The sequence below is a fragment of the Emydura macquarii genome, unplaced genomic scaffold (genome assembly GCF_026122565.2).
Source record: "Emydura macquarii macquarii isolate MOO-44397 ecotype Brisbane River unplaced genomic scaffold, CSIRO-AGI_Emac_v2 contig_3278, whole genome shotgun sequence".
NCBI classification, from domain to species: Eukaryota; Metazoa; Chordata; order Testudines; family Chelidae; genus Emydura; species Emydura macquarii.
In genome coordinates, this window is record NW_027133415.1 from 770,036 (window position 1) to 779,163 (window position 9,128).

At 48.3% G+C, this 9,128-nt stretch overlaps 1 protein-coding gene across 1 annotated transcript in view; it reads right to left on the reverse strand.

The window, feature by feature from the left end:
* TGFA (transforming growth factor alpha) overlaps window positions 1-8,373 on the reverse strand; it is a 39,669-nt gene extending 31,296 nt beyond the window's left edge. Inside the window, exon 1 of the mRNA XM_067532346.1 lies at window positions 7,975-8,373. Within this exon, the coding sequence (XP_067388447.1) occupies window positions 7,975-8,014 (40 nt within the window). The 5' untranslated portion in view covers window positions 8,015-8,373. The remainder of the gene's footprint in view (window positions 1-7,974) is intronic.
* Window positions 8,374-9,128: the final 755 nt, after the last annotated feature.

A 9,128-nucleotide genomic window follows, 5' to 3' on the forward strand; every position in this document is an offset into this window, starting at 1 on the left:
TCTACCCCAGAGGTCGCTGCGTTTCAGTGTTGCTGTGTGCAAGGAGTTTGTAGAGCACTTTAGGATCCTTTAAAGCAATGGTTGCTCTGGAAGTATAGGAGATTAATAATAATATATGCAGCTTAAGTAACAGGGAGGAAAAACTCTCTCTAGTTCTTACCTGATGTTTCACTGCCTCTTGTTAAGGGTAGAGCATTAAAACATTAGCCCATCTATTTGAACTTTAGTGTGACATAGGGTGAGCAGATCATCAGCACACCGGTCCAGCCCAAATCCCATTAAAATCAGCAGGGCCAACATGCACAAAGGTATTTAGGCTCCTAACTTGCATAGATTTAAATGGGAGTTAGGAGCCAAAAAAACCTCTGGGGATTCTGGGCCCAGGAGTCTTTCAACTGACTTCAATGGAAGTTGGACCAGACCTTGTGTCTCCAGTTCAAGATGAAGATGCAGATACCGCCTAGAAACAGTGTCATTCCAGCATGTTTACTGTTCCCGTGTAAAGCAACATGATATTAACACCCTGTCCTTTTAATTATAAGCAGACAACAACCCCTCATTAAATCTGCCCTGCAATAAATTGAGACTGGGCGGCAGTTCTACCTCTTAGCAATCCATCATCAAAGACCATCCCTGCAAGCAAGGAGTGGCTGAGCAAATAACCCAGAAAGGGATTGAAGCTAAGTGTCTGTTAGATTTAAGACCCAAGGATCCACAGATTAATAAAAATATAAAGCAAGATACTACTCATTTGAAAGTGCATTGTTCAGTTATGTATTAGCGTACACAGCAGTAAGTGAAAGAAACCAGTTACAGGCATTCCTACAATGGTGTGTTAGGGATGTAATTTTAGTTACGAAGTTTCATTAAGTAGCAGAATCACTGACACTACAAAATGGTTTCCTTCCATAAGCATTAAATGAGAATGTGAAAAATATAGAAGACCAGGATTACAGCAGAGTTGAGACAAAGTCTCCCAAGGATCTGTAGTGGTTCCAGTACTATAGAACATTCATAAGTGATCTGGAAAAAGGGATAAACAATGAGGTGGCAAAGTTTGCAGATGATACAAAACTACTCAAGATAGTTAAGTCCAAAGCAGAATGTGAAAAGTTACATAAGGATCTCACAGAACTGAGGGACTGACCAACAAAATAGCAGATGAAATTCAATGGTGATAAAGTGCAAAGTAATGTACAATGGAAAAGAATCCCAATTATACATACAAAATGATGGGGTCTAAATGATCTGTTACCACTCAAGAAAGATCTTGGAGGAGTCATGGATAGTTTTCAGAGAACATCCGCTCAGTGTACACAAAAAAAAACCAAACCACCCCACACAACTAACAATGTTAGGAACTATTAGGAAAGGGATAGATAAGTCAGAAAACATATTAATGCCACTATATAAATCCATGGTACATCCACACCTTGACTACTACCTGCTGTTCTGGTCACCCCACCTCAAGAGAGATATTAGAACGGGAAAAGGTACAGCTTCCACATGAGGAGAGAGACTGGGACTGTTCAGTTTCAAAGAGAGATTACTAAGGGGAGATATGGTAGAGGTCTATAAAAAGATGAATGGTGTAGAGAAAAAAAAAATGAATATGGAAATGTTAGTTACCCCTTCAAACTCCACAAACCAGGGGTCACCCAATGAAATTAATAGACAGCAGGTTTAAATGCAAACCTAAGAAATACTTCTTCGCACAATGTACAGTCAACTTGTGGGACTCATTTCCAGGAGATGTTGTGAAGAACAGAAGTATAATTGGGCTCAAAAAAGAATTAGATAAAGTTCAGGGAAGATAACCATCAGTGGCTATTAGCCACTGATGGACTTATGGATGCAACCCCATGCTCTGGGTGTTAATAAGCATCTGACTGCCAGAATCTGGGAGTGGCCGACAGGGGATGGATCACTCGATTGCTCTGCTATGTTCATTCCCTCTGAAGCATCTGGCACCAGCTACGGTCAGAAGACAGGATACTGGGCTATATGGACCATGGATCTGACCCAATATGGTCATTCTTCTGTTCTTAAGTTAAAGTTCCAGAAGACATAGCAAGACCATTTTAAAGAGGTCCACTTCCAAGTCCCAAACCTACACCTTCTTTCATTTCTTGTACGTGGCCAGACTAGTGTAAAGGACCCTAAGTCCTTAGTGTAAGTGAGAAACTGGCCCTTCATGTTCTGTATTGTGGTGAGTTCTTTCCATGTGGACATGATGTTAGCATATTTAATTTCAAAATTTTGCTTATGATGGTTGAGATTTTGTAAACCAAGCAACTCCCCTGGGAATTGTGTGGCTAAATGATTCCCTCCCTAGCTTGGAAAAAACCTCAGCTAAAAGCACATTGTGTACTGGCGTGGAATGGGATTGGCTCTTCAGTTGTAATGAGCATTCCAATCTACACATAGCTAACGTGCCCATCGCTGTAGTATTGGGGCACAGAAAACAACCCATCTTTTAAAAGTGATGTGTTTGCTCCTTACTCACAAGTGTGTGTGTGTGTGTGTGTGTTCAATTCTAAGGATTAGACTGGAAGTCAATGCCTCATTCCCAAAAGATGCTCAAGACCTTTCTGAACTCACTCAGCACCAGATCAAGTACGTCACAGCTTATGCCAATTACGGATCCGATCCAATGTCTGTGGAGGCCAGTGGAAACACTCTCATTCGTTTCAGTGTGCGTTGGGTCAGACCCAATAACCCAGAGGTCCTGCCACAGCACCACAATCCTTTATAGAATTTACTCTTTTCTTCCAAGACGGAGATTTTGCTTGGTGCCCATCCGCAGGATTCTGAACGTAGCAGCTCTCTCAGGCTCTTCCTTTAGGGATCTGCGTACCTTAGCTTTCTCAATTCTCACCGAAGTTTGGGATAAGAAGGTAAATGCAAAGCAGCAGCAAGAGAGCTGGCGTTCTGGGTGTCCCCTGACTGACGAGAGCGCCTTTGCCAATTTCACCAGAACAGCCAGAGCGTTAGAATGAAACAACGGGCTGCATCAGCACGAATTCATACACGATCTGGATCCTGGACGCTTGAAGCCCGTGGGAGCTTTGGTTGGGTCTTCAGGGCAGCGCCGAGAACTGCCTCTGCGGACCTCACCCTGCTGCCATTAAAGAACTGGGGGCCAGATCCTCCAATAGAGTAGTTCAGCCAGGCTCCATTGACTTCACACAAGGTGCGGGCAATGATCTTGCTCATGATTTTAAATGTGATGAATATTTATTCAAGGAGCTGCCTGAAGGAGAATGAATTTAACACAGGACATAGGTCTCAGACTAGAGAGTGCGCTCCCATCCTCCCCCCCTCCCAAAAAGGAGGTCTTTACTCAAATGCTATGGACTAGTTTGTTTAATTTTTCCAATTAGCTTTTGAACCTATTTGGCTTTAATTAATACTCTTCTTGGACACACTTTATATTAAAGGTTACCAAAAGGGTAATAAAATTGTTATAGAGTTCAATAGGTTGCTTACAACTGTGTGCTTATAAATACTTATAAGACACCATCTGATGGCTTTATAACCATCTATAGCACATACTGCTCTGGAACACACTCATAACACCTATTAACCCTTTATAAACATATCCTTAATATATTGTGTGCCCTTTTTTATTTAACATTTCAATCGCTACACAAAGTGCGCATCAATAAAGAGGTGGAAAATAAAATATAAGGCACTGTATAAAGTAGCAACACAATACTAAAACTCTTGCTTATTTGAACAGGTTTTTGGTAATGCTATAAGACAACAACTGACAGTAGGATTTTGGAGATTGCTTAGCTGATCGAATTCGGACTAGAATGAATTCTATGAATCTCAGTCCACAATTCGAATTGTAGCGCCCAGAACGTATTATGCACACAAACATATTTCTCAGCCTCTCCCGCAGAGCCACGTAAACTTGCACTGTAAGGCTCTTTCAGTGGACAAAGGAACAAACAGCACTTTTCACAAGAGCAGAGGTGCGGAAGCCTCTACCACAGGCAGACTGTGATGTGAAGAATTACATTCCGCCTGCCTGAGAACTCAAATGCTTTGAATATAATATCCTGGTAAACAGTTCAAGTTCCTTTTCAAACAGCCCATCTTTCCATAGCTTAGCCAGAGCTCCCGCATGCAAGATTTTGAGCAGGGGGTGGACTAGATGACCCGCCGAGGTCCCTTCCAACCCTAATCTTCTATGATTCTAAGATGCTGAATACCCTGAATTTCCTATTTAGATCAGGGGAAGCTGAAGGTGTTCAGGACCTCACAAGAAAACTGAGCTCTAGTTGAACTCAGGCACAGGGTGGAATGTTGTTTTGCAATTAGGACTCCAGGTAAAATATTAACTCCGAGTACTCCTTGACTACTCAATGAATTGCCAGCACCTCTCTGAAGTTCCATTGCTCTGCACGTACCAACGGGGTGCTTCCCCAGAACCGCTGCTCTGACATTCGGCCTTCATATCCGTAAGGACAATTCTGCTAATAATGCACTGGGGTGAAGGGAGATTTACTGAACTCTGATTTTCTTTTTAACTTCTGTTCTATTTTTATTTTCACGCTCCAGAGAACACAGCCCCATTTTCAGCAGCTGTAATTACGAATGATAAATGAACGCTAACCCGTTTCTGGAGAGACAAGCTTTTTCAGAGCAGGTGCAGATGCAATTCCTGGCCACCACGAGCAAAGACAATACATGAGAGCATGCTGTGGACTGGAGCAGCACACATGGCATGCGCGACAGGCAATGATTATGGGGGGTGTTTTACAGTCTCATTGGTCTGAATCAAGCCTTTCTATTTGAAACAGAAGAGGTCACAGTCCCTTTTAACAAAAGCAACAGAGTTTCTTCAGCTAGAAAAATTCAGACCAATAAGATTTTCATTTCTCAAATGTTTTAAGACCCCCCCCCCCCTCCAACTCTTTCCTCCTCTTCCACTTTTAAAGGAAATGATCCATTAGATGGCCATCCCTGCTCCAGAGCTACCACAATCTAACTAGCAATACCAGTCACCTGGTCTGAACTTCCACTTCTCTAAGGCTGTTCTCTGAGACGTGTATGTTTTATCTGTATGTTTGCATAAAGAGGGAACTCGACACAGGGCAGGTTTCCATTCAAAAGGGCTGAGCACTTACAGCTCACACCGAAGCCAACAGGACTTGCCAGCGATCAGCACCTCTGAAAAACCACCAAACCACAATTTGACAGATGGGATCAGACCACTGGCCCATCCAGTCAACACTTGATTCTCCAGAAGAAAGGTAAAAACAAAAAACAAAACAACCCCCCCCCCCCACACACACACACCCCTCAGCGTGCACCCAGAATTTTAACTGAGCTTGGTAAGTTTAGTCCTCTGCAGAAGATGGCATTCAGGCTCAGAACAGCAGTCCTGATTTCGCTCTCTCTCAAGCCTGCGTAAATCAGCAATAACGCCATTACTGCCAACCAACCACAGTTGAAGTCAGAAGAAAATCAAGCCCCACTTTTACCACTTGGCTAATTTAAACACACACACACACACACACACACACATTCTGTGCAGATGTAGCTCTCCACAGTCCAAAAGCTGCACTCAGGGCCGGGCTGCCCTCGGGGAAGATTCCCAGTGTACTCACTGCACTGATGTGGCTTCAACTGCAAAGATTTTGTGCCGATACAGCGACACTGGCGCAAAAACCCTTCCTGTAGGCAAAGTCTCAGTTACACAAAAGTAAAACCAAAAGTTGCTGGAATTACTCCTGATTTGCCACTGAAAAGCGATATCAAAATCTGACAGTGGGTGTAGGCTACCGAGCCTGATTTTCCTCACTGATCTCAATAGAGTTCTTCACCATTTACACCGGTGTAAGGAAGAAAATCTAAGAACTCAACACGGTTAAGTAAACCGAGGCAATGTCTGTACAGCGCCTAGCATCTTTGGGTGTCTGGTTCACAACGAGGGCTCCTAAGTGCTAGGGTAATACAAATTAGAAGTCATAACTCTCTGGCTGGCAGAGCAAAGAAGTTATTTCAACTCCTGACAAGCAGTTTTTCAAACAAGTAGTAAACAGCAACAGCTCATTGAAAAGTTCTGCCCAGTGTGAGATCAGCAAGATTTCCATGACAATGCCTTCCCTACAGCAGGCAAGGAGTTTCGGAGCGTACAGACCCACTAAGGAGAGAAGGCGATGGATGCACTCAGCCCAGAGCCTGGTTTCCAGTCTTTTGGGATTTCTGTGCACACACTTACTACCCCCAGCCTTCAACGACCTGCAGCAGAGGAGGGCAGGTGCCACAGCTCTACAAACATTTGAGGCACCCACTCCGCTCAGGAGGTAGTCGCTGGTAAGGCGACTTACCCACTGGAGAAGCGTTAACTTACAAGGTTTTTTAGTCACATAGGGACCAACCCCCCAGTGCATTTCCTCACATTTTCACTTTCTGTACACAAGCCACGGTGAACTCTCACCCGCAGAGAGACTGGGCCCAGTCAAAGAACACAGATCCGGCTATTAAAATACGACTCCTTGCCCCCTTTAGCAGTATAACATTGAAACCACCCATGCAGAGTTCCCATTGACGACAATGGGAACTAGAACATCCAATTCTACTCCGTGTTTTTATACCAGTGTAACTCTGCTGATTTAAACAGAGTTACTCTCAATCGACACTAGTCCAACAAAGAGCAGGATCAGGCTTCAGTGACTTCTTTTGGAATTCCTTGTGCAGTGTAAACATTCATGTGGTTAAGCCTTTACAGGATTGGGACCTTAATTTTCCACTTTTCACAGGTGCTTTCTTTCAGTTACAAGGGAAACATTCATACATCTTCCCACTGCACATGGGAAACATAATTCAGGTCTCTTCTGGGGCACTCTCCCCCCCCAAACTTCGGGTCATGGTCTTTAATTCTCCAGCAGCTGCCCAGCCCTGGTTAGACACCGGTTGACATTTTAAACTAGTATTGCTAATCCTCTAGTGCAAACCAGACTCGGTCAGGAGCAAACAGGCCAGTGACAAGCTGCAGCAGAGGCAGGCAAAAGATACCTAAAGGCATTTGCCTGGTTACAGTCTCACTCAACTGCGTGTTGACAAGAACAAACTCCAGAGGAAAATCACCAGGGCACTCGCTCGCTCGCTCTCACACACACACACACACACACACACACACACACACACACTGAAGTGACATTACAACCTTGCTGTTCAACCACCAGAACAGAAACCTCACCAGCAAACAAGAGAGAGAAGAGTCTTAAAAGCCAGCCGAGAGAGACACACACATTGGGGGTGCGGCTGTGTCTGCAGGGTCCTGGGGTGGGGGTAATGTAAATGGAGCTGGGCTGAGACAAGTTGGTTCTTCTCGGGGGGGCGATTAGCAAGCGGCCCGGTCCAGCTCTGGAAATGCCGGGCTTTCTGCGGGGTGGGGGGAAACGAGCCCCAGAGGAGAACACCCCAAAGGCTCGGGTTCTCCCCACGCCCAGGACGGTTTTAATGTTGTCCTCCTGCTTATAGAACGACCCCCCCTAAATCCCCTGGATGCAGGTAATCCTCCCCACCCACACCTTTCTTAAAGGGGCAGCAGCTGGACAGGCGGGGGGGGGGGGGTGTCAGAGAAAGAAGCCCAAGTCTAGGTGTCTATGGCTCCCTGCCGGAGCCGAGCAAGGGGATCTGTGCAGAAGCAGACAGACAGACAGACAGACGGGGGAGAGGGGACAAAACAAACAGGAGGACGGGACGTGCCCGAGGGAAGGGGAAGGAGTGAGGGGCGGCATGGGGAGAGCCAGTGACGGGGGGGGGGGGGGGGGGGGGGGGGGGGGGGGGGGGGGGGGGGGGGAGAAAGGGAAGGACACAAAGGCAAGGGGGGGGGAGGAGAAAAGTGGCAGAGGGGCGCGCAGGGAACCGGCGGAGGGCAGAGCGCGCAGGGAACCGGCGGAGGGCAGAGCGCGCAGCAGAGCGCGCAGCGCAGCGCGGCCGGGTTCCACCTACCCAGAGCGAGCGCGGCCAGCCGCCCGGCCGAGCTGAGCATTTTGCAGGCGTCCCCCGCTGACCGCTGCGCTGCGCTCCGCTCTGCTGGCCGCCGCCGGGTCCCCGCGGGAGGTGGGCAGGGCTCCCCGCTGCTGCTGCTGCTGCTGCCGCCTCCGCGCCAGGCGGAAATGCAGGCGGCGGCCGCCTTCACCTTTCCACCGCTTGGAGCCGAGCGGAGCCGACCATCGCCCGCCCGGCGAGTCCCCGGCAGGGGGCAGCGCGCAGCGCCTGGCGCGCAGCGAGACCCCCGGCTGGGGGGCAGCGGGCTAGAGAGACCCACAGCCCGGGCCCGGCCGCCGGAGCGGGCGAGAAAGCACCCACTGAGCCGAGGCAGGGCAGCACCGTCCGGTCCGGTCCGGTCCCGTCTCTGCTCGGCGCAGCACGTGGGGCTCCTTCCGCCCGTGGAGCTTTTTATTGGGCGGCCGGGCTCGGTTCCCAGTGGCTCGCTTCCCGCCCTCCCTCCCACGGGCCCTGTGACCATTACCGCATGGGAGCAGCGGGTGCTGGGCGGGGAGGAGTGTCCCTGCCTGTACACGCTGCCGGGGGCGGGGGGGATACATCTCTCGCCCCAGATCTCTCTCTCTCGCTCCCTTCTCCCGTGCACTGACATGCCTCTTCGCCCTGGTTTCAGCTCCGGCCAGCCCGACCCAGCTGGGATTGCTAAGGCACTCGTCGCCTTTGCTCCTCGACCCGGCCGGGTGACCGCCCCTCCGCGGGGAGATGTTTCTGCGTCGAAGCGCCCGGCCTGTCCACAGACAAACTCCCACCGCCCTTGGGGAGAGGGTTTCCCCGCCTTTCGCCCGCAGCGCCCTGCATTTGGAGAGGTCGGAGGGTGGGCAATGGCAGGTCCCCAAGGCCCCTTTCCAGGAAATCTGACCCTCTGTGAATGGAGCTGCACCAATACAAATGTAAAAACTGGATTTTACATTTTTTTTTTAACCATTCACATAGAAATAAAGACAAATCTGGAGTCAGGATCAATACCTCCTCCTTGAGATATCGTCCAAAGACCAGAACAGCCATCTGTATATCCATGTATTAGCAAACTCAGCGCAGTAATAACTCGAATGCATTCGTTTGGTCTGTGCTCATTGCCGGCGGCATTGCAGAATTAT